The 26,947-nt window shown below is 37.7% G+C and overlaps 1 protein-coding gene across 1 annotated transcript in view; it reads left to right on the forward strand.

The window, feature by feature from the left end:
- LRRC63 (leucine rich repeat containing 63) overlaps window positions 1-11,070 on the forward strand; it is a 30,616-nt gene extending 19,546 nt beyond the window's left edge. Inside the window, exons 6-9 of the mRNA XM_069467239.1 lie at window positions 1,522-1,658; window positions 5,112-5,195; window positions 6,362-6,601; window positions 10,860-11,070. Of these exons, the coding sequence (XP_069323340.1) occupies window positions 1,522-1,658; window positions 5,112-5,195; window positions 6,362-6,601; window positions 10,860-11,070 (672 nt within the window). The remainder of the gene's footprint in view (window positions 1-1,521; window positions 1,659-5,111; window positions 5,196-6,361; window positions 6,602-10,859) is intronic.
- Window positions 11,071-26,947: the final 15,877 nt, after the last annotated feature.

Below are 26,947 nucleotides of genomic sequence, written 5' to 3' on the forward strand. Positions count from 1 at the left end.
CTGATAATAAAATTAGGAAAGCAATTTATAATAGCATAAAAAATCAAATATATAGGAGTAATTTTAGCAAAAGTGCAAAAGTTGCACTGTGAAAACTACAGAATATTGTTGAGAGAAATTAAAGGAGACGTACATGGGTGGAAAGACATCCCATGTTCATGGATCTGAATATTTAATATTGTTAAGATGATAATACTCCCAAATTCATCTACAGATTCATTCAATCACTATGAAAATTTTTATACAACTGCCTTTTTTGTGCAAAATTTGACAAGCTGAGCCTAAAATTCACATAGAAACACAAAAGATTCCAAAGAGCCAAAACAATTTTGAAAAGAAAGATAAACTTAGAGGACTCACACTTTCTGCTTATAAGAATGAGCATGCTCTACTCCACCAATTTTGGATCTTTATGATGATAATAAGGTTTAATTTAATGTTAAAGAGAGCTAATATAAGACCTTATAAAGATTTATCAGAGAGCAGGAAATATGTTATTCAAGCAAAGATCATAGATTTATATGGTATATTATATTTTAAAATTTTCATATGTAAAATTAACATACATGAAATTACTATTATATCTGAAATAATTTGGCTATAATATCTGACACTTCACTGATCATTAAGGTTTATTCCACTTATCTCCCTTATCTCCCTGGTTCTGCAGATATCTCCTTACGTCCTCATCTTTCCATGATTGCATCATATGAAACCATGAAAAAGGATGACTTTCCCACTTAGAAAAGGTCCATTATTGAGTTAAGGGTATACGAAAATGTTACCAAAAGCTCAGCCACTTGTCCTCAAGGCTGTATCAGAAGAACGAGAACAAGTGGTTTGAGGGGAAGGAAAGAGAAGTTTTATTACTTTGCCTGCAAAGGAGGAAAAATAATAGACCTCATCTCAAAATCCAAATTTGCTGAACATTGGCAGAAATACAGAGCTCTTTAAGGATGGGTTCTTAGCTTCAGGCAATTACTGTTCAACTACAGTTGATGATTCTGATCATCCCATCTCCACTGAAGACAATCTGGTGACCTCTGCCCAGGACCTCCCTTTACCAGGTCTGGACTGGGCCATCTCCTGCTGCACAAATAACAAAAGATGTACCGTGCCCCTCCCAACCACTGGCCTGAGGCAGAGATGCAGGCTTTAGTTCTCAAAAAGGAGTGGAGGATGTTTTAAAGATACAAAAAATATTTTTGCCATTTTTTCAGGCCATTCCCTCTGTTACATATGCCCCACTCTTAGTACCTTCTTTTCCATATATGTGGGAGAAGGGGTGACTACTCTGTTACAAGTGCAGTAGTTGCACTATTTCACCAAATCATGCATATTAATGCTGGCCACTTACTTTGAAGGTTGACCAAAGGTGTTTATTGAGATATATGGCAGAGTCAATTAACATTGCTATACTGATTCTATCACATTAGTTCAAAGTGTTTAGAAAAGGTAACAAATAGGTATTTGCATACTTTATTATTCCATTCATGTTTGTTGCTCTTTTATGTTCCCCAGGTGTTTTGTCTTAAAAATTTACAAGTACTGAAACTGAGAAATAACCCTATCAAAGAAATTCCTTCTGAAATTCAACAATTGAAGTACCTTAGAGTTTTTGGCATAGCTTTTAATTGGATTACTGTCCTTCCACTTGGGTAAGGTGGATAGTCTGAGTTTATAAACATAGAATATAACGAGTTTACAATTTAGAAAAGGAACAATTTCCCTTTTGAAAGCAGCTAGCAGCTTTTGGGGTATTTAGTAATTCTTATTCTGTTCTAAGTAGCTGATTTGCTTCTTATTATGATGTTAAAAACAATCCTACCAGCTATATAGGTGGCAATTAATATGGGTCTAATGAATATACATCTAGATATCCATTATCTGAGTATGAATTAAATTAACAGAAATCATTTAAAGCAGTTCAGATGAGAATCTTGCCCTATATCTTTATAGCCTTTTTGGATATGGAAAGAGCACTGAACTTGGAACTAGGAAATCTAGACCTTTGACTTTAAAGTTGATGATAATTATCTATTTGATCTGGAGAAAGTAACTTAACTATTCTCAGCCTCAATTTCCTCATCTGTAAACTAAGGAGACTGGTTTATATGATATTTAAGATCCTTTCAATTCAATAGGAATGCTGATATTTGGGCTAAAAGTCCATATATGGACAGGTAATTATTTAGCTCCTAACTTCTAAACCAAAACCTTAACCAAAGTCAAAACAAGATATTTCTTCCAATTAGAGTTTAACAAATTGAATGTAGGTTAAGGACAAAGGGACAGGGACTCATATGTTTAGAGTTTTATAACCATGAAAAACTCTTTGCTTTGTCTTTTAATTCTCTTACAAAATGAAGATAACAAATCATTTCAAAAATCCAAATTTTTTTCCTTTTCTCAGAGCTTTTAGATAGAAAAGATAAAAAAACGAAAAGCAAGGGTTGGGGAGGAAAGAGACATGTTTTGGTGATGTCATTACCCTTTAAGTGAACAAATAAAAGCACATAATTCATAAACAAATACTGTTTGCTACAAAAACAATTTTTAGACTCAAACCGTGAGATTATGTAGAAGTAACTATCACAAAGGCAAAAAAAAGTCCTTAACTTTTTGAGTGGGTAGTGGGGAAAAAATGACATAGAAAATTGCTACTTTTAACTAACAGAATCAAATTTTTGCCTTACTTGCCTGATTCAGTTTGCTTTAATTGGCAGGCAGGTTCTTTTGGAAGGAGAAGCTATTTAGAACAAAGACCCTAACAACCTACTTGAAAGCCTTGTATAAAGAACTGATTCTGAAATTGCACACAGTTATTTTCCCATATTGTTATTGATTAAAGAAAGGAATTAAATTACTTTGTCTCTACACATCTGAAGAAAACAAATAGCTATGTTTAAATTCATACCAACTGGGATGAGTTACTTAGCCTCTTGCAGCATTCACTTTTTTAAATATGTAAAATGTAACAATCTTGCAGTGATATGGTAAAAGATCATTCTAAATTGTCATGGACATACAGTAGGCTATTAATAAATTATATTTATATTGCTGTGGTGGTCATAGTTAACACTTGCAATTATTAATGCTAATCTAATCCTGTGAGCTAATAGCAGGGCTCTAGTTTAAGCAGCTCATTGCCTAATAATGTGTTAATAAACAAAGCGATGAAATAAATGTAAAAACTTCCACACATCCTAAAAAAATACGTGATAGATTTGATGCTGGTGGGAGTATAGAGGATCAGACCAAACTGAGGCTGTCTGAACAGATTTGCTCTCTAACATCATATATAGATGAAGCAAATTTCAACTCTAGAACCTATGCAACTTCTTAATTAGCTTCCTCACTGCTGTCTACTAGCTCTATTAAACCTCACAATCAGCAGGAATATATCATCCAGGGTGAAAGCCTGGAACCAGACTAGGTTGCCAGTACGGAAGTGATAAGGGAAGACAAAATGATTCTAGAAACTGCCTGAGGCAAGACAATAACATGGTTTTGAATTGAAAGATACAGCAAATGGTACTAACATTTTCTTTACAGAGATAAGAAGTCAGAGATGAACACTGCATTGAAAAGGCATTTCTTTTGTTTTCCTATTCAATCTCATTAATTTCTCAGAGCAAATGATTTTAAATTAACTGGGGTCACCATTCCTTTCATTCAATTGTGTTTATGATTCTATATCATACCGACACTATGCAAGGCATTAGGAGGCAGACATTTATTACACAGTGTGATAGGTGCTATGATGGGGTAAGCAGAGTACAGAAGAGGTATCGCACCCAGTCTGATGGATTAGGGAAGAATTCCTTGGAAGAGGTGATAGCTAAGCCAAGACTTATAAAATGAAAAGACAATGCTCAAAGAGTCAAGTTTGGGGGAATTGCATATGGTATTTGGAGATATGTGAGAACTGGCTAATTCAGGGAATTTTAGCAAATAAATACCAGACCACAGGAGAATATGGAAGAGCATGGGAAGTGAGCTGGACAAGTGGTCTGGGGCCAGATCATGAGGACCCTCATGCACCATGCTAAGACGGTAAGAAGTTAGTGAAATACTGTGCTCATGATGCCTTAGCTAATAATCATGCAAATAACTTTTCATCTTTTATTCACATGGAAAACAGGAAGGTATCTGAGAACAGCACACACAGGGAAGGGGATGTTTACTAGGCATTGTGATGACTATCATACTTAGCCCTGCAGCTCCGGTCTTCACAAAGCAATTTCTGCTTCCATTCCCTAGGAGTCAGGGTTTATGGCAGCATAACATCTGTGTTACAGAGTCTTTGTATTCTTTGGTTCTTACTTTTAAGTACGTGCCTTGGTGGAAAGAAAGTTCAAAGGTATTTCACTAGGAAAGTCTTAATGCAACTGTACTGGCTTGAACAGTGCCCCTCAAAAATCCATATCCATACAGAACCTCAGAATGTGACCTTATTTGGAAATAGGGTCTTTGCAGATGTAATTGGTTAATAAAAGGTCGTACTAGATTAGGGTGGGCCCTACATCCAATGACTGGGGTCCTCATAAGAAGGCCATATGAAGACAAAGGCAGAGGTTGGAGTTGTGCTGTGCGGGAGCCAAGGAATGCCAAGGATGGCGGGTACCCACCAGAAGCCAGGAGAGAAGCAAGGGACCATTTCTCCCTCAGAGCCTCCAGAAGGAACCAATCCTGCTGATAGCTTGATTTCAGACTTCTGGCCTCCTGAACTGTGAAAGAATAAATTTCTGTTATTTAAGCCACCCAGATTGGGGTAATATGTCATGTCAGTCCTGGGAAACTAATGCAACCACCACGAAAAAAAATATCTAAATGATGCTAAAAATTTCTCAGGTGCCTTTCCTAAATTGGGCCTTTGTTCATTCTATGCATATGAAACCATCTTAATAGACAGATGAATAATTTTTAGGAACTTTTATGGTAATTACACTATCTATAATGAAAAGTAGTCTACATAAATGTCAAGATCATAGAAAACTATTGTTTTTCTATACTCCTCCAACCTTAATCAAGTATTTAATTATTTATTTATTCCCAGTAATGACAAATACATAATCATTTTTACAATTAATTTTCTCTTTCTATTTAAGGTTATTTCACTTGTTCTATCTTGAGGACCTTGATGTTTCCTACAATGAAATTAGTTTTATTCCAAATGAAATCCAGAAACTCAGGTATTTTGGCAGTAGTGAGTACATAAGAAAGTCATATGCCCCTTAATGATATATTTGATAATGATTGTGATGGGGAAAATTGGTTCCTTTCATTTATTTAATGGCCATAAAATGTAATATGTCAAGCACAAAGTTTACTAAAAATGTGATTTGAATGATTGGTGTGCAGTATTTTTAAGACATAACATTTTCAGTAATTATTTAAAGAACAGTATGAATGACTACATGATAGAATGACAAGCTATTTATGTCCATTTGTCTGTGTGTATACGTGTGGTTCTTCTTTGCTTCATTTATTTTTTTATAAGGAAATACAGGAGTTCAAGACCAGCCTAAGCAAGAGCAAGACCTTGTCTCTACAAAAAAATAGAAAAAAATCAGCCAGGCATGGTGGTGCAAGCCTGTAGTCCCAGCTACTTGGGAGGCTGAGGCAGGAGGATCGCTTGAACCCAGGAGTTTGAGTTTGCAGTGAGCTATGATGATGCCATTGCACTCTAGTGCGGGTGACAGAGCAAGACCTTGTCTCAAAAATAAATAAATAAATAAATAAAATAAACAAATAAATAAATAAAAGAAAGGAGATAAGTGACCATACAAAACACCATTGAGACAAGTGAAAACGAGAAAATCAGTAATACTGGCTCTCTTTGAATAAAGGAAAAACAGTTATTAGAGGCAATGGACACAGGAAAAACCAAAGAGATTTAGGTGATCAAAAGTCAAAGCACAACTTAAGCACATACACAGTTTGATAGCATAAATTCCACTGTTTTCTTTGGACCTGAATGAAAACATATATGTGATGTTCAATCTGTCTATGCAAACATTCTTTCTGTGTATCATTATACTATACTATATTTTATGCATTATAACATTCATTAGTCTTGCTGTGTTTGTGGATATTGTTTCTTTTTCCATAGAGGTAAGATGTTGCAAAAAGTTAAAATATATACTCTAGCTGTGCTATTCACAGAAATATACTTATTTGCCTAATAATATTGGTTCAATTGCTTTATAAATAAATTCTCTTGATTCCAAGGAAATACTTAAATACACACTTGTGTTTTATTGCTACTAAGTTTGATACCAATTTTCAAGAACATTGAGGCAGAATTTTACTTCAATATTATGAATTGTATTAATATTTTTAAAAATTTTATTTACAGGTCACTGGAAAAACTCAATGTCGATGGGAATGCACTGCCTTTTCTCCCATGTGGAATTCTGAGGCTTAACCTGATAAAAATTCACCTTGCGAATAATTTCACTCATCCTTGCTTTTGGAAAGATTATTCTTGGAATAATCCACAACGACTTACTCAAATTGTTTCTTTGTTCATTGTCAGAAATAACCTACAGAAATTTTATGATGACATTCCAGTAGAAATTCAAAAGTTACTAAAATGGTGAGCAGATGTTGAAGCCGTTTTAACCAAAACACACTTTTAAGCATTTAAAATGTCCTTCATTACAGGCCCAGATGACCGTTTTAGTAACACACACCCCCCACACACACACATAAGACCATACACACAGTCCTTCAAAATTGCTGCTTCCAGCTCTTCAGGTGTAATAATTCGATCCCATTTTTTAAATATTCTCAAGTTATTACTTAAATTCAATGCGAAATGTGAATTGCTAAGGTGTTTTTGGCAATATCTATATATGGCTGTCACATAAATATTTTCTATGAATTTCTAAGTACGTAGAAATGAGTTCTTCCAAAACAATTGTTTAGTTCCAGGCACAGAATCTAGGGAAATGTTTTACTCCACTCTAATGTCACAGAGACCAGGAATGGAGCAGACGTACACGGAGCAACTTCTTTCCCTCAGGTGTCAATGACCAGTGTTGGAATCATTGCCTCCTCTCAGGACTAGGGTTCTTAAACTCCACATACTCACAGTTCACGTAGGTTTGTCTCTTATTTCCTTCAGATGGTATAAGACCATTTTTACTGACGTGTTGACCATTAGTACTTAGGTTATTAATTTAATAAATATTTGCTATATGCCTAAGATGGTTTCCCAGGAATATATGTTTACCAATATTGACTCAATAAAAGGTGGAAAACCTGAACAAACTAGTATCTATTAGATAAACTGGAAAGAGTGGTTAAAAATCTGCCAGTAAAGAAGGAACCAGGCTCAGAAGTTTTTGATTTTAACGCACTGAGATGTCAACGCCCATGAAACTTGATTGCAAGTGAGAAAGTAATAAAAATTTTCAAGGGCAAAAAAACCCTTTTTTTTTAAAGAATTAAAACCTAAGTAGTCAGTGGTAAACAGATACGGGACCGTGAGATTTGGATTCAGCATAAGCTCAACCTGAGATTCATGAATTAAATGTGGACCCAAGAAGAGGCTAAGCGGCCCCAGAGCAGTGAACTCCCTCTCTCCCAGCAGAACAAATGTTTGTGAGAGACTTTTTTTTTTTTACAGTCAACTTAGACTGTAAAGATTCCAGAAAATTAAGTTCAAATAAATATTATCTGACAAATTTAAAGAAATTTCCAAATACATGAGAAAACAAGCCACCAAGAATAAAAGTCAGCAAAAACAATCAACAAATACTAATCTCCAAGGACCTAAGATATTAGTATTGTTTACAGAATATGAAATACCTTCTTTCAGTGTTTAAAGAAAAAAATATAATTTTAAAAATAGTTAACAGAGTAAGAGAATATCAAATAAGACCAGGAAAATATGAAAAAGAAATTTTAAACGAAATTAAATTCTAGAAACTAAAAATGTAATAGTTGAAGTTAACTTGGTACATGAGTTAAAAAGCAGATTATCCACACATGAAGAGAGAGCTGAAGAGATTATGGTGAATATGCAGACAGGAGCTAATGAGATGGAGAAAAAAGAAGACTCAGAGATCCAGAAAGTGAGAACAGGCCAGGCACGGTGGCACACACCTATAATCTTAGCACTTTGGGGGGCTGAGGCAGGAGGATCACTTGAGGCCAGGAGTTTGAGGACAGCCTGGGCAACATAGCAAGATCCTGTCTCTACAAAAAAATAAACAAATTAGCTGGATGTGGTGGTGCATGCCTGCATTTCTAGCTACTCCAGAGGCTGAGCCAGGAGAATCGCTTGAGCCCATGAGTTTGAATTTGCTGTGAGCTGTGATTGGGCCACTGCACTCCAGCCAAGGTGACAGAGCGAGATCCTGACTCAAAAAACAAAAATACAAGTGACAACAGAGAGAGAACGATAATTGTCATTGTTCAATGGGCTAATGGCTACAAATTCTCAGAAGTAATGAAAGATGTGAGAACACCACAAAAGCTAAGTAAAACAACTTGTGGTGAAACTGAAGAATACCAAAGACAAAGATAAGGACTTAAAATAATCCAGGAAAAGTCATCACTTACAGAAAACAACAAATCAATTGCCAGCAATAGTGGAATGATGACAGAAAAAATATTTTTCCCAGCAAAAGTAACTTTCAAGAACAAGAGAAAGAATGATATTTTCAGAGAAACCCAAACAAAGAATTGACTCTCAACAGATTTTCAGGGCTCCAAAGGATGTGCATCAGAAAGAAGGAAAATGGCTCCACAAGCAAGTTCTGAGATGGAAGAAAGAATAGTGAGAAAATAAATTGGAAAATATGTAGGTAAACAGACATCATCCCTATGAAGCTATAATAATAGCAATGTCTATGATATGGAGTTAAAAAGAAGACATAACTAAAACCAAACATCAAACAATTGCAAATGTAATTTTTAAAAGATATTTTTATGATAGGGAGAAAAAACATTATATACCTAGGAATATATCAAGTAAAATATGTGCAAAATTTTTAATTTAAAAAATTAAAGCTTTATAAAAATGTAAAGAAGGCTGAATTAACTGGAAGAGATATAAACATTCAGAGGTAATAAGGTTTAATATTAAATATATATTGGTTCACCCTAAATAGAGCTAAATTCAATGCAATTATGGTAAAAATCCCAATAGAATTTTTTGAGAAACTTAATAAGCTGATTCTAAATGTAGATGGAAAAGCAGAGGCTCCAAAATAGCCAAGGCAAGCCTGAAAAGCCTAACATAAGCAACTTGCCTACCAGACACCAAGACTTATTATAATAAATAATTAAATAAAAATTTAAAAAAATAAATAAATAATTTAAAGACACTTATAAAGTTAGAGAAAGTAATACAGGTTGGTATTAGGTGCAAAGAAAGGCAAATCAACCGATGGAACTGAAAACATAGCCCACTTATTATGTTCTCGTGCATATGGGAAAACTTGATATTTGAAAAAAATAGCACTGGGGCTCAGTAGGAAAAGGATAGACTTTTCCACAAATGATGCTGAGACATTTGGTCATCCACCAGGAAAAAATGTAAAATTAGTTTCCTGCTATGTGTTTGGCACCATCGTATACAAAAATCATTTCCATTTGGATTAAAGATTTAAAAATCAAAAGCAAAACTTTCAAGCTTGCACAAGCAAGTGTAGAAGACTATCTGTGTGACTTCATTCATGGTAGAGAAAGATATCTTAAACAAAACGCAAAAAATATAAACAGTAAACTAAGTGTCATAAATTTGACAAGAGTAATATTTCCATAAATATAAGATACCATCAATGAAATTAAAAGATAAGCCATTAACTGGAAGAAGATATTACAAAGCTTATAATAGTTAAAAAAATATATAAACAGTTGTCATGTATCCCTCAGATAAGGGGAATATGTGCCAAGACCCCTGATGGATGCCTGAAACCTCAAATAGTACTGAACCTATATATACTATGTTTTTTTCTATACATACATACCTATCATAAAGTTTAATTTATGAAGTAAGCACAGTAAGAGATTAACAAAAATGACTAATGATAAAATAGAACAATTATAACAATTTGCCAGCATCCCTACCCTTGCACTTTGGGGCCATTATTATGTAAAATGAGGGTTCCTTGAACCCAAGCACTGCAACAGCACAACAGTTGATCTTACAACTGAGAATGCTACTCAGTGACTGACAGGCAGACAGAGTCTACAGCACGGAGACACGGAACAAAGAGATGATTCATGTCCTAGGTGGGCAATTTAAAACTTGTGAATTGTTTGTTCCTGGGATTTTCCATTTAATAGTTTTGGACCCAGGTTGACCGTGGATAACTGAAACTGTGGAAAATGAAACCCTTGGATAAGGGAGGACTACTGTATCTCTTCCACAAATCAGTAAGAAAAGATACAACCCATAGACAAGTGGATAAGTGATAGAAATATACAGTTTATGGATGACATGGTGGTAAACATGAAGAATTTTAAATCTCACGTTGTTATTAGAGAAAATTTGGAAATTAAAAAAAATTGTAAAGAAATTTAAAATTCCCTATGATCACATTTTCCAAGGTTAATAACTGTTTTCAATTTTGGATCTATCCTTAGAGTCTTTTCATATCATGCATATATACTTGTTGTTTTAAAAGGCTAGGATTGTATTATACACATATCTACTTTATTTTTTAGCTCTTTTAGCATTTAATTTTTCATTTAATGGTAAGTACCCCATCTAGATGGTAAGCTCAGTAAAGATAAATGCCATATTTTACATCACTTTGAGTCTTGCATGGCATAAAGCACAGTATCTTTATTTTAGTAGAAGTTTATTAAATATTGACTTGCTGTTTCCTCCATTTTAGCACATCCAAGTGTGAATGGTGCCATGGTCCCAAGTTTGGCGAAGGTTTTCGTATCATCCGACCCTATTGTATTTTTGGAGCATTACAGATTCCTGTTATGTTTCATGTCTGTTCTTCTCATTGCTATAGAAAAATAAAAGAAAGCAGTTTTATTTCAAGTAGCATTCCTGATAAAAGAATAGGTCTAAATTTGGAATTGACAAAAGAATGATAGTACAATGATTTACCGTCCCCACTGTAAAAGCCAATAAAATTTATATATATAGTAATTCGTCTCTTTGCAAGTACAGGTTCTGTATGGAAGACATAAGTGTCTTCTCCTATGAATTATCTTTATAATCCTAGCTCCTTATGAAAATTTGTGATTGTTAAGAAACTTACAGAATAATTACTCAAGAACGATTAGTAAAGGCCTTTTAATTTAAATAAAGATCAAGAAAATTTCTTTCAGAGTCTATTTATTATAAAAAGAAAAATGTTACAAGCCTTTGCAGAAAAGATTGTGTCTTACAACTGGTCTTCTCATGCATCCATACTAAGTAGCATTTCAAGGTCATCAGGGGGATTTGTGCTGCATGTGGCTTCAAAGGCATGCATCCAAGTATTCCATGTTTGTGCATTTTTGTGGAAATCTGTCTAGTGCCTATTGTCTCAATTGTGGATTATTTGGCGGAATAAAACATTAATTCCAGTTCCAGTTTTAGTTGTTTGAATTCATTTCCCAGGTTCTTAGAGAACTGGGACAATCTCTACAGTAACCTTGACCATGACCTGCATCTCATAAAGCTGAAATACTGGGCATTAGCCTGATTCCATAGGCCAGCACCAGTAATTATCAAAGTCTTCAGTGATAGCCCAAAAAGAAAATAGAGTAGAACCTACAAAGCAGTATATGCATAGAGTAGTACTTAAGATTTAAGAATTAACATCTGGGAAGAGGAAGGCAAAAGAGCATTTTAATATAACAATTTTAGAATGGCGTAGACTTTTTTCACATATGGCCTTTTATGTGCAGTTAACTTAAATCTAAAATATCATTGCCAATTAAACTTAATGAATAAAATGATTTAAGTTTATACAGCTATCTTATCATGAGAGAATGTCAGAAAATATACATTGTATCAGGTTTGTGTGTACCGTTTAGTGATATCATTTAAATTAAAGATAAATCAGGCAAAATAATTTTTTCGACTATTGATTTCAATAAACTGGGATGCTTACATGCTTTTCCTTGAGACTCAGTTTCATTTTAAGCAGAAATGGGCAAACTTTGCTTGAGAAGTATACACTGTATTCTCCAGCACAAGAATAAAATTATTTATAATAGAAGTAGCTACCATATCACACATGTAATCTAGAAGGGGATATTTATAACATGATAACAAATTAGTTCATTAAAAATATAATATACTCACAATTATAAAACAAGATAAAATAAAAGGTAACATTAACTCCTGGTGACATATAGCCTATTAATACTCATCTTTGTTCTTGAAATATTTCTTGGTGGAAGAAATATGTTTTATTCATTCAAAACACATTGGGTTTTGGTTTGAGCAACTAGGTGGTATCACATCGAAATAGGAAAAAAACAAGAAAGAATAGGTTTTAAGGGAAATGACAAGTTAAAGACATTTCAAAAACAAGTATGCCTAGACATTTGAACAAATATGAAACATACTTAGAGCCCAGTCTCACCACAGTTAGTATAAACCTTAAATATCAGTGATATCTTACAAATTTTTTAAAAAGTAACTTATAGTGTATTTTTAATATGAAAGTCAGATTTATTTATTATAGAAATATTACTTTAGAAAAAGAGTGTTGAGGTAGTCAAAATGAGTTGGCACTCCTGATTTGTGGATGTATGGATTTCTGAGATTAATTACATTTGGGACATTTGCATTGCTCTCTAGCCAAAAGAATCCTATTTGAAGATTAGAAGTGCTTAACTAAGCACAACTTGGAGAAAATGGAAAGAAGAATCAATTTTTGTCATTAGTCTCTATCTCCTCCCCCTCCCCTAAATGTAATGAAAACAACAAATGAAAAAAATCAAAGATCCTCAATTGACATTCAGTCATTTGGAAAGGTCATTGTGTTTATAATTTAAAAATAGAAGAAATTGGAGAAATACATATTTAAAATCTATTTTAAAAAAAAAAACAACATAATGCTTTTGTGGTACTACCTGTGTGGTGCAGAAAACTGTCAGTTCTGACTCCAGGAAGGTTATTAAAAGGGAGGGGATTGATTTGAAAGAGGATCTTTCCTCCAGCCTAGAATGCAGACAGGATGACTGGGGTTCCAGCAGCCATTTTGGGCCATGAGGTGACCTTGAGAATAGAGAGTAGAAGCCTAGGTGCCGATGACACCATAGAGCCACAGTATCAGACCTGCTATTGCCTACCTTGTACGTAAGAGAGAAATTGATTTTTATCTTGTTTTAGCCACTGATATTTTGGTTTTTTCTGTTATATCCAGCCAAATCTAATCCTAACAGTTACAGCTTGCTGTAGACGTTAATCACCAGCAAAGAGTCAGACTCCCTCTACTGGAGAAATCTGTTATTAGCTCACTTACTTTTCCCTTCAAGCTGCTCTTAGCTACGTTGTAAACCTGATTTTGGTCAGGTGTATATGTAAGGCTAGGACAAAGTTAAGCAAACTGATTTGCTTATGGTCCCACTGTTAGAGTGAGGCAGGGAGCTGACACTGCCACCTCACCCGACACTAGTCTGTCTGACCTACTGGCAAGGAAGAAATCAACCACTTCTGGTCAAATTATTTTCCTTTTTGTATGCCTCCTAAAAGACAAAAAAATAAGTCTTACAGATTAGCAAACCAGGAAAGCCCAAGAACAGCATGCAAAATCTAAACTGATATGGAGGCTTTCAACATCTACTGGGATGGCAGACTTCTTACCTTCGCCAGCTCACTGCAGACATTACTAATCAACCCTACACTCTTGCCTGCTGGGCTCTGATCTGCCTCTGAAGCTCTGTCAATATAACCTGTCAGAATAATCTTCTCTTTGTGCACATGATAGCGCCTTACAAATGCATTTGATATCACCTCTTTTCAGGTTAGCAAGCTCTTGTTTGGTAATGGCTAGTAAATGTAAAAGGATACTAAAATAGGATGCTCACCGTCTCCATTTAAGGTGGGGTCCAAATGCTTAAACTAAAATAATACATTTCCAGAAGGAAATGTTATATGGAACTTGGAAAGGAGATGGCCAAAACTAGTTTTGTGACAGATAGTCATATATATCTGGCATATATTTAATAGGTATGTGGAAGGTTGATCAAGAGTTGAGGAAGCATACAAAAGAATTCCCTTAGAGAGGACTATCGCAGAAATAAAGCTCCAGAAATCATGGTGGGTGCTTCCCATTGCCGTAAGCCAAGTGGCAGAGGTATCAAGGCCCTACTTGATAAGTTTAAGTGTTCCCTGCAGCTCAGGGACACAGGGCACTGGTGTAGGACACACATAGTGAAATTGAGAGCTAAGAGATCATGGCTATTGGCCTAAAGTGGCCAAGCAAAGGGAGCCAGAGTAGCTTGTGCCCCAGACAGGGGGAAGGATGTGTGAGTTTTCCTTGCAGTCAGGTGGACCAGGGGGAGGATCAAGCCTGGGGTCATGTCAAAAGGCTTCTCTTTGGGAGCCTTCCCTTGGGGTGGGGCCGAATGACTGCAGAGGGATCTACTGATGGAGCTTCAGGTCTTAAGGAAGGGGACGGAAAGTGGCAGTTGAAGAAAGCACCTCCAGGATGCTGAAAGCTACAGTGGGTGGGGGACTCTCATTCCTGATGGGTGGGGGACTCCCCAGGAAACCCACAAAATTGCCCAGAGATTTAACCTGAGCATCCACCAAGCCCAAATAGCACAATGCTAGATCATGAAACATGACTGTGCCAGTTCACCCTACCCTCCTTGGCCCTGGGGCACCACTCTGAAAGGGTCAGAAACTGCAGCCAGTCAAGGGGAGAGAGCAAGGTGGGACTGAGGGTTGAGGGATGACACATGCAGCCAGTTGTGACCCCTGCCCCATTGTAGATTTCACACCTGACCCAATACCGTTCTCACTTGGTTAAGAGCTTAGAGTGTGAATACTTGGATTGGACACCTGGTTGCTGCAATGATACTGTTCTTGTGGCACAAAGGGCAGGCACGGCTTTGGGGTCTACCAGAAATTTCATGCAGAGGCAGGGAAAGAACCAGTCCTTGGAAGAGCTATAAAAGGCCACAAGAGAAAGACCAAGTTATTCCATGCTGTCCCCCAACCTCCTTTGGGTCCTACTTGCTCAGAAGAAAACAGCCACACCATATTCACCCTCAGGTCCCTGTGGCCCATAGACAAATTGTGAGCCCAGGCAGTGGAACCACCTGTTCCTTTTGAGAGAATTCCGCCCCTGCTGCACCTGAAAATTGGAAAGGCTATTTCCTGACACCTGGAGCACGAGAAGAATAAGAATTGGTCTACTCAAAATGTCACCTCAATTTTGGAATATCTGACCCTCCTTCATGACATTTTAACAGCAACGCACTGAATTTGTCTGACCCCTGGAAAAATATAAACAAGTTAAATTTTTGCTACGTTTCAAATAAAGCAAGCTGATGCCAGGAAATTCTGCAGTAGCCGGAGGTGTCTCCAGAATATGAATATGACTAGATCTCCCTTAAGCTGAAACTTTAGGGGACCCATTGGCATGTTCATCAGGAACTCATACAAGCCTCTTGCCATAATCATAAAAAGTTTGGTGAGAACAATAGGCTTACCTGAAAGCGTACAAATAATAGTTCGATTTTCTTCCTGTGCTTTTTTCTAGTTCAATTGTATATGGCTTATGGGTTGTTTTCATTTTCTGCCAAAAAGAGACGCACGCTAATTGTCCTTTTTGATCCCTGGGCCACTCTTGCTTCTGTCATACACTTTTAATTTAAGGAGTGAGGTACTAAGCCGTAAGCATTGCCCAAGTAATTTATAGTAATGCAAAATTTGGCTCAATAAGCTGATCAATAGTCTCCATAAGGCCCAGGCCAGCTACAGAGACAGTTACAGAAAGTCATTATCTAATTGGAAATATCTGCTGGGACACCAGTTTTCCAACTGACCTTAACTGAACATTCTCTTAGCCCAGAAAGCATAATAGATTGTCCTTGAAACAGCATTCAGACAAGGGCATTTCTCTGTAACATCATGCATCACAGAACAAATTGCCTAACTGGAACTTTCCAATTTCATTTTCCCTTTCTGTTTGGCAATGCACCAAGAAGGAGACTAAAAATGATCTACAGTATTCCTTTTGGCAAAGCTCAAAGAACCTGAAATGTCCCTGTATGTAAATTCCACCTGAATTCATCCCATTATGATGCTAGAGATGTCTGTCATCATAACCATTAAGTCTATCTCCTCATCCCCTGCTTTAGACAGAGCAAATGGAATTCGCTATTTGTAGTCCTCAGTGGACACAAGTGGATAGGATGTCCTGGTAAAAGACCAGTAAGTCTAAAAGAAGTAGGAAAATAATACATTATAAAGATAACGAGATGCCGTTAAGCACAGTCCAGCTTGAGGGTCTAGATATTGCTCAGTTTAACAGGACCCGGCCACAAGCACAGGACAGGAAGTTCCTCTGAGAACACTAAGCCCCCAGGGTCCCTTTGAGTTTAGAGGTATCCTGAGGAGTTTTCTGCATGGGGTAGCTGGACAGAAGTAAGCTTTGTGGCACTGCTTGGAGTCACTCCTGATAGTCAGCTGGTGAGAACAGGGATGGGTGGAGTCCAGGTTCATCCTGTATATAGCATGGAGGAGGAAGGGGGGAGGTTTCCACATGCATGAGGCTGGGCGGTTAGCAAGGAAGGTTAGCTGCCATTCAAGGCAGCTCCCAGGCACATGAGAGGAGCCCTGCACTAGGCCACCTATGAGTCTAACCCCTACCAACCACCCTTCTCCTGACTCCTGCGCTGCACTGACGGCCTCTCTCTGCATTCCGGTAATTCCCTCTTGCTCAGGTCCCATGTAACTGGGTCTCCATCCCATAACCACCACTGCATCTCCCTCCCCTCTGTGCTCTGTGGGTACCCGCTGCACACTCACTTCACAGCCTTCCCAGATAGCTGGATTCTCTCCTCATTATCAACAGACCTTGAGTCGAGCATCTAAACCACAGCCCGAAAGTGACCAGCCCCAAACAATCTGGATGCCCCTTCCTCAAGCACCGAGAAGTACTCGTCTTCAAAGCCCTTTGAAAGCCTTCAGACAGACCCAGATGCTAGTCCTACAATGCAGCCCACTGGAGGAGATGGATAAGCCCACACTAAACACACAACGCCAGGTAGCAGAGTGTTCCCGGAATGTTCCCTCAAGAGAACATTAAGTTTGCCCCAAAAGCAATCCATAAAAATAACACGTGTAGTTTTCTTATGTCGAAGATGTCCTTAACTTTTTTTATGACAATGTCTCTGAATTAAATTGTGACCTCCAATTTACATAACTTTCAGACATCATAAGAGACCTATTCAAGAACTGATTGGGAAGTGAGTGGGTGGAAGGCTCCCAAGCCAGCCAAACTCCCTTCCTAAAATGGTTTTGAGGTTCAGTCCAGCACATGGAGCTATCAATGCTCTAAATTTCTATGTCACAACATTTTAATAATTTTTGCCTGAAAAGGTCCTTATTTTTTCATTAATAATGATGTCTAGCAACTGTAGAGCACACACTGTGTGCCAGTTATCCATGATCTAATTCTCGCGCCACTCTAGGAAAGGGTTCCTATCAACATCTCTATTTTACAAGTAAAGAAATTGAAGCAAACGGAGTTAATAAAGGGTGGATTCTGAACCATATAATTTCAGGATTACCAATATAAACAGGATTAAGGCTTTCAATACAAAAAGCCAATTTGCTTTCTGAAAACATTGTGTTCCCACTAGTGTACATACCCAGCAGGCTTTCCACCACACACTCACCAAAACATGGAAGGTTGTCTTTTAAAATATCTAATAATTCAATATGGGAAAATGGCATGTTATTGCAGTTATTTTAATTATCTTTATTTTAAATTCCCTGTTTTCTAATGCTTTAATTTTGCAGTTCTTCTGAATTTTGTGGGGAGTAAGCATGGCATAAATCCTAAATTAATAGACTGAATGTTTCACTGTTTTACCTAGCACTGGCCTTAGCCGTTTTATTTTTAGAAGGAAAGAAAAATCTACAAAAGGGAAAAACTAAAAGTATCAGCTCTCCCACACTTCTGTGGCTTGTTACAGACAAAGAAACAACTTCTTTACTCTGTGGAACCAGGAAGAATTTTGCTGTTCCTCTTCTGTGCAGCCAGAGCCACAGTACCCACATTGGCACCACCAAGAGACCCATGTGATGGGAAGCATGTGGGTATGTATGTGTCAAAACTACACTTTGAGCCTCACTCTGTGCTTTTTCTCCTCCTCTAACAAACTCATCACTGGTGATAGTCATGTTACTGTGTTCGTGCATGCTGAGAATCTTATGCAACTTAGTGAATATGTGGCTATCAAACATTCAAATCCCAATACCTGTGCTCAGATATAAGGAAGCCGATCAAACAGAGGAGCCCATTCCTGCTGCAATGCATCAGAGAGTTGCGACAAACAGGATGATGAGTGTTGCAAAGTACGGAGACCACAAACCATCTGCCACCACTTCCGGGCACCAAAGAACCTCATTGTTGCCTCTTTCTTAATGCTTTCCTGGCAAATGGTGTCTGACACAGTGCAAGAGGGCAGTGCTCTTTGGAAAGACTGTAGCTCTTAGTATAGTCTAATCAAAGGTCAGGCAAGGGGGGAAAAATCAGATTACCAGCTTATTTTGGAATCCATTTAAATTCCCAAGTGCAATGACCCCCAAATGGAAACCATTGTTTTTGACCAGCTATGACCAAAAGAGCTAAAAAGAACTGAGAAGCAGCTTTCCTGTTTTGGCTAGCTTGTGTTAGAGCAGATTCTGCCAAAGATACCACTAGAAAATGTGTCCTCCAAAAGATGTATCTTCCAAAAGATGATGTAACTACTGCTCTAGGGAAGCTGTAACAATGTAACAAAGATATTTGTTTTGTATTGTTGCTGTAAGACACCATAAATCAGTGCCTTAAAACTGTGGTCCCCAACACCCAACTGATAGCAGTCTGTGGCCTGTCAAGAACCCGGCTGCACAGCAGGAGGTGAGCGGCAGGTGGGCCAGCACAGCTTCATCTGTATTTACAGCTGCTCTCCATCGCTGGCATCACCACATAAACTCCGCCTCCTGTCAGATCAGCAGCCGCATTAGATTCTCACAGGAGCCTGAACCCTACTGTCAACTGCGCATGTGAGGGATCTAGGTTGCATGCTCCTTATGAGAATCTAATGCCTGATGATCTGAGGTGGAGCTGAGACGGTGATGCTAGCACTAGGGAGCAGCTGCAAATACAGATTGTCATTAACAGATATCATTAGCATCATATAACAATAAATGTAATGTGCTTGAATCATACCGAAACCATCCCCCCACCCTGGTCCATGGAAAAATTGTCTTCCATGAAACCAGTCCATGGTGCCAAAAAGGTTGGGGACTGCTGCCTTAAAACACATTATCACACAATTCTGGAGGTCTGAAGTCTGAAATGGGTCTCACCGGCTTATAGCTAACATGTCAGCAGAGATGTGTTCCAGTTTGCAGAGACTCTAGAGGAGACTCTGTTTTCTTGTCTTTTCCAGGTTCTAGTGGCTTCCTGCATTCCGTGGGTCATGGCATCATTCCTCCATCTTCAGAGCCAGCAATGTCAGGCTGAGTCTTTTTCCCACTGCCACCTCTCTGATTATTTCTCTCCCACCTCCTTGTGATTACACTAGACCCACCCAGATAATCCCAGACAATCTTCCCATCTCAAGGTCAACTTCAATTCAGTCTGGAACCTCAGTTCCCCCATTGCCATGTAACATAACACATTCCCAGGTTCCAGAGATTAGGATTTAGACATCTTTGGGGGGCTGTTTTTCTGCCTACTGCAAGAAGGGACACTAATGTTTTCAGTTTAGAATCTCTCATCCCACAGCAACCTTCAAAGTAGGATGTTTACCAAGTAAGAAACTGAGGCTTTGAGATTTTAAGTAATTTTCCCAAAGACAGTCTTCAAGTAAGACATAGAGCTGGAATATGACCCAGATCTGTCTGTTAAGAAAGCCCATGTGCACCCTCCACACCTACTCCCATTCAGGAGACAACCTGGCTCCTTCTACTGAATCTCTACACCTGATACAGCCTCAATACTGCTCAGTGAGAACCTCAGAGGAAGTTCATCTTCCCTTAGGAATCTCAGGGCATGCTGGTGATGAGAAAGAGTCAGGACAATTGGCCTCTACTTCATATTGTATCTCAACCACTACCTGACTCTGGGAAATTTTCTAAAACTTTCAGCTTCTCAGGATCCTCAGCTGTGAAATCAAGGATTTGGACCAGATGGTGTTTAAGATTCTTTTCGGCTGTAAATATCTATAATTGAACGATCTTACAGGTGAAACCACAATGCTTCAGAACAGTCCCACTCAAAGCATGGTTTGTCGACCACCGTCAGTCCACAAACTATTTAGTACCTGTTCATGACAAGATAAGGAGCTTAAGCCAAAATGTTAACCAGTTACAGCAGTAAATGCACTGCTCAATTCTGCTGTCATTTTGTTTTTTTTGCGGTAAGATTTTCACAGTGAAGGAAGCAGTGTGTTGATTTACTTTCTGGCACAATCTTCTTATCTCATTGCACATTGTTAACAGGTAGTTCCTGGATTAGATTCTGAGTAGTGCTGATATAGAAAAACTCCAAGGTTCAGAGGGTTAATATCAGAAAAATTTTAGAGCATGACAGCTGGGGTTTTTTGCACGATAGGAAAGAAATTATATCCAACAAGTATTTGTAAAAACATAAATGAGAAAAATATCTTTTGGATATGTGTTAGATTATAGTATTTTTCCAAATTATTTACTTTCTTCTAATAAAAAAATACATACGGGCCATGTGACTTCCTGTACCTTTCTGTGGAATATATTTCTTCTCACTGTTGACATCAGGCTTGACCAAGGACTTGCCTTGGTTAATAGAATGTGAGCAGATGACTTACAGTATATCTCAAAGAAGTTTTAAAAGCTGTTGCATGATTCAGCCATAGCTTTTCCCCTTCTCTTAAAAAAAAAAAAAGGCATGTCCTAGGTAAGGATGAATCTTTCAGACTGCAAACCAGAATGAAGAAGATATGTAGAAGAGAGCTACAGCCAACTCTAGCTGACATGTATCATGAGCAAGAAATAATCCTTTGCTATTTTAAGCCCCTGAGATTTTGTATTCATTTGTTACTGCAACCTAACCTAACAAAAGCTGACTAATACAAGTTGTGTATCTTTGATAAGAGAGAAGAGACATTTCCAATCTTTTTACATCTGTGGTTCAGAAAGTAACAATCCAAAGCTTTTTACCCTCAGCTTGTTTGGTTAACTTGGGAAAGTTGGAGTTTTTTATTTCAGCTTTTATTTTTTCAAATAATTGAATCAATAGTAAACATTTATAAAGCATATTATGAGAAAGTGCTAATTTTTAGAAAGAAATATATTTTTAAATACAAGAGAAAATTCTGTTATGTGATAGGTATTTATGTACAAAATGACTTTATTTCACTTCTAAATGAAAATTTAAAATAAAATAAAAATTTAGCTGAGAGTAGAATTTTAGGCTGATAGCTATTTCATTTCAGCACATTTATCTCCTGGATCTATTGTTGTTAATAACAAGTCTGTTCTCTGTATGATTAATATTCCTTTGTTGGTAACCTGTGTATCTTCTTGTTGCATTTAATATTTCCTCTTTGTCTTTAATGTTCTGACATTTCACAATGATATGTTTAGTGTAGATTTGGCTTTATTTATTATGCTTGGGAAAATAGTATGCTTCTTCAAATTGAGGCTGCATACTGTTTCTTTTAGAAAGTTCTTAGCAATTGGCTTTTCGTTAGTGTTCCCCCCATTCCCTCTATGCTCTCCTTCTAGATTTTTTTGCTCTATATAATTGTTACCTCTTCTTTTGTCTTCAATGTCTTTTACCTGCTCATTTATATTTCTACTTCTTTTGATATATTGCATTCAAGATTATTTCCTCACATGCTGTTTAATTCATACACTAAGTTTTTGTTTCCAATGACGTTTTATTTCTAGAAATTCTATTTGATTTGTTCTCAACTGTGTCTTTTTCATAGTACCTATTCTTTTATTATAATTTCTAATCTTATTAAAATTAAATTATTATAAATATGCTTGTCTTGTAGTTTCTTTTAGGTTATCCTGTTATCTCAAATTCTTAATGTGCTAATCTCCTGTTTGCTACGCACAGCGGTTTGCCTTTATGGTGGATTATTTCCTCTTCTGGCTTGCAATTTCTTTTTTACTGTACTCATCTTTGGTAGGGATTATTTTTTCCATGGGAGTACTATGAGTCCCGAGTTATGAAAATCTTTCATTTGTTTTGTTCAGAACTCTAGGGGTTTCAGTGGCCCTGGCTTAGTGTGCATATTCATTTCTTGGCTTGAGTTTCCCAATCCATGCAAATAGGATATATTTACACATTCTGTGCACTGATTTCATTTTTCATGGATGACTTTTTTCTGATTTCTGATTGTTGAGAACATTCCCCCTGCCCCCCAGCACACACACTCATACACACACACACACACACACACACAGTGTAAGCATTAAGTTGAATGGTTCAAGTGTTTTATGTTTTCATAGCCACATTCCACTTCTCCACTTCCCATGGTAGCCATAGATGTGGTAAATTTTACCACCACTTCCTCAAGCAAGTAAACAAAAATTTTCAAATAAGTAATGAATTTTTCCCCTACTTATGTTCTCATAACAAAATCCAGCTTCACCTCTGATTGGGACTTGAAAAACTGTTATCCCATGAGCTTTCTCACCAGGGTTGGCATCCTCCAGTCACTCCCTTCACAGATCTAAGATTTTATTAAAACCAAACATTTTCCAAACCATAATTCACCATCTCAGTTTGGTGCTCTATAAATATTATGAAAAAAACTTAGAAAAAAACACAGTGATAGCATTCCTCTGGTGGTTTTATATGTCAACTTGGCTAAGTTGAATTACATTTTTCAAAATTCCCTTCCCAGGATTTCTATTTACAGTTGGCCACAAGATATTGTATACTGGCATGAGGAATTAGCCATGTTTCCTCCCTCAAGATGGATGTAGGTCAGACCCTGTTGCAGCACATGCATATTTTCATGAATCTGCTGACTCATCTTATTAGTATGGAGCAGCAGCTGGGCCCACATATCCTCCAGCTCCCATGGGATCTATTCCTTCAGCTTCTCCACATCCTGAACCAGGCATGAGTACAACTCCACAGCAGCAGTACCCACTTCCCTGCAAGCTATCCATAGCATCAAGGATGTATACTTGAGGTAGGGGGGCAAACAAAAATATCGTATGCTCACAAAGGTATGGACAGGGAGTAGTTGAACATGAAGTGGTGGTGGAACCTGGGCTACCAGCAGCAGAGCTCTTACCACTCCTTAGCCTGAAGGGAGAGGGGTAAGGGTTTCCAGAACCCAAAAGTAGAGAGAGCGATGTAGAATAGCTATCTTGACAGGCACTGAGACCTTTGGTCAAGGGGAACGGCCAACCCAAGGCAGCCTCTCAGGTAGAAACCAGGGTGAACAGATGCCCTGACCTTGCTCTCTTTCTTCTCTCAGGTCTCCTTTCAGGGTTTCTAATTGTCAAACTCACCTGGAAGCCATAAGGCTGGGAGCCATTGACACAGAGCTTGCAGGTTGGCCTCCTGGGGAAGACAGCAGGGTGGAGAGGGGCAGTGAGTGAATCTGGAGGAGCAAACAGAGAATATCAGGCATAGGCTCTAACTTCTACTAACACTCTTCATTGTATTAGTAAGTACGACAAAGTTATTAGCTCAATAACCTCATACTCCATTCAGGACAGCTACAACTCAGCAGAGCAAAGACTATACTATTATGAACTCAATAAAAGTAGCATTGTTTACTACTGAGCACAGAGATTTCTGATGGTTAAGGACATCCCTCCACCCCCGACTACACACACACACACACATACACACACACACACACAAACAAACATACAGTATAGGGATTCAGTTGAATGGTTCAAGTGTTTTATGTTTTCATGGCCACATTCCACTCCACCACTTCCCAAAACTTAATAAGTCCTGTCAGTTCTACCTCCACCTTCTACTTGTCTCTCTAATACCTCCACATATCTCTGGCTCCACTGCCACTATCCCACTTTAGCTCACCATTACCTCTCAACTGGACCATTGTGATAGCTTACTAAATGGTATGGCCACACACATCAACTCTTCTCCAACTCCAGCCAGTTTTCCATACAATTCTTCAAAAGTGAACTTTCTAAAATGTAAGGTTGATTACATCATTGCCCTGCTCAAAAATCATTCAGTGCTCACAAAGAAGAAAGATAAAGGAATTATACCTTACCACTGCTGAAAACCACCAAACTACAAAGGTAAACAATGAGAGGAAGTAAGGAACAAGGGATAAAGAAAACCACCAGAAAACAATCAGTAAAATGACAGGTGTAAGCCTTCACCTATCAATATTAACTTTGAACGTAAACGAATTCAAATCCCCCAATTGAAAGAGATAGACTGGCTGAATGGATGAAAACAAGACCCAACTATATGCTGCCTATAAGAAACTAACCTCACCTGTAAAGATAAACCTAGGCTGAAAGTGAAGGAATAGAAAAAGATATTACACGAAAATGGAAACCAAAAGGAAGCAGGACTAGCCATGCTTGTATCAGATAAAAGAGACTTTAAGTCAAAAGCTATAGAGACAAAGAAGGAGATTATATAACAGTAAAGGGATCAATTCAGCAAGAAGACATAACAACTGTAAATACATATGTACCCAACACTGGAGTATCTAAATACATAAAGCAAATATTATTAGATCTACAGGGAAAGATAGATCCTAATATAATAATAGTTGGGAACTTCAACACACCACTCTCACCATTGGATAGATGATATAGAAAATTAACAAAGAAAAATTGGATTTAGACTGCACCATAGACCAAATACATCTAACAGACATTTACATGAAATTTCACTCAATAGCTTTAGAATGAACATTCTTTTCAGCAGCATATGGAACATTCTCCAGGATTGACCATATGTTAGGACACAAAATAAATCTCAAAAAAATTTAAAAATCAAAATCATATCAAGTATTTTTCTGACTGCAAGGGAATAGAACTAGAAATCAACAAGAGGAACATTTGAAGCTACACAAATACATGAGAATTAAACAATTTAAGAAATTAAGAAGGAAATGTAAAAAATTCTTGAAATAAATGAAAATAGGAACATAACCTACCAAAACCTGTGAGATATCACAAAAGCAGTATTAAAAAGCAAGTGTATAGCAATAAATGTCTACATCAAAAAACAGAGATTTCAAATAAACAACCTAATGATATATCTCAAGGAAAAACAAGAAAAAAACCAAACCCAAAATTAGTAGAAGGAAAGAAATAATAAAGATCAGAGCAGAAATAAGTGAAATTGAGACCAAAAAAAAACACAAAAGAGTAATGAATCAAAAAGATGGGTTTTTTGAAAAGATAAACAAAATTGGCAGGCCATTAGCTAGACTAAGAAAAAAAGAGAAAAGACTCAAATAAATAAAATCAGAAATGAAAACGTTGACATCACAACTGTTACCACAAAAATATAAAGGATCATTAAAGGCTACTATTAACAACTACACTCCAATAAATTAAGAAACTTTCTGTAATGTTGAAATGATTTTAAAATAAAAAAGGATGTTTAAAATTACTGTTAGAGCTAAGGAGGAAGAGGAGAAGGAAGAGGAAGAGGAGAATGAGTGGGAGGAAGAAGAGGAAGGAGACAAGGGGGGAGGGGAAGGAAGAAGAGGAAGAGGAGGAGGAACATCTCTGGCTCTATTCCCTCTGAACACACACACACACACACACACACACACACGCACACACACATACACCCCTGCAGACTCTTACGATGAGATACCACTTCATAAACAATGTTGCCTTTGTTATGAGGTTTCCTGTCTGTTAATGCCTTCAAAACTTTCTCTTTAAGCACTTTAGGTGTAGGAAACTAGAGACCTAAACAAGTTGTTTCAAAAATGCAGGATGAGGGATGCACTAGCCCCCTGCTGCCTCCTCTAGCTCCTGGGCGGGGCCCTTCTCTCCTTGCAGGGAGCTCATTCCTCTACGGACTCCTACGTCCTGCTCCTCCCACTCTGGCCCGTCCTGTGTGCAGCCACCAGGTCCCCCAGCCCTTTCTGCTCGTGATATTTCAGTCTGAACTGCCACTGCTCACCATCCGGATCACTTAGACCTCAGAGAATAGGAAGCTGATTGGTCCAGCGCATCTCTCCTTGTTTTTTGTGTTTTGTTTTATTTTATTTTATTTTATTTTTTTATTTTTGTTTACCAGGCTAGCAAACAGCATAGCGCATCTCTCCCCACAGGGCATGAGCCCCTTTTCCAGGCCAGGTTGAGGACTGGACAGCCTGGGGTCAGGTGTGGTTGGGGCTGAGGAAGGAGGACCAGACAGGCCGGCTGAGCGGCAGTTTCCCTTACAAGGGAGCAGGTGTGCAAGGCATTCTCAGGCTCAGCCTGCCGAAGAGAATCAATACTTTCATCTCCTGATCTGGTTTAGAGGAAAGAACCACTATCTAGTATTTTCATAACAACAACAAGAAAAAAATCTACATGACCTCTATCTCTGTCTGTCTCTGTCTCTCTGTCTCTTTCTGTCTCTCTCTTTCTCACATACACACACCAGTGCCTTCCTTTCATTTCAGCCTCGCACTTCTGCTAACGCTTTTGATGTCTTCCCCCCCCCCCCCCCCCAGAAAGATGGTGTTTCTGTCTTACCTTCCAACTCCACATACTTGGAGTTGCTTTTTCTGCCACAGTGTTGGTTTTGTAAATCGTACTCACCTAGCCCACATTTGCCCTCCTGTGGCT

The sequence above is a fragment of the Eulemur rufifrons genome, chromosome 4 (genome assembly GCF_041146395.1).
Source record: "Eulemur rufifrons isolate Redbay chromosome 4, OSU_ERuf_1, whole genome shotgun sequence".
NCBI lineage: Eukaryota > Metazoa > Chordata > Mammalia > Primates > Lemuridae > Eulemur > Eulemur rufifrons.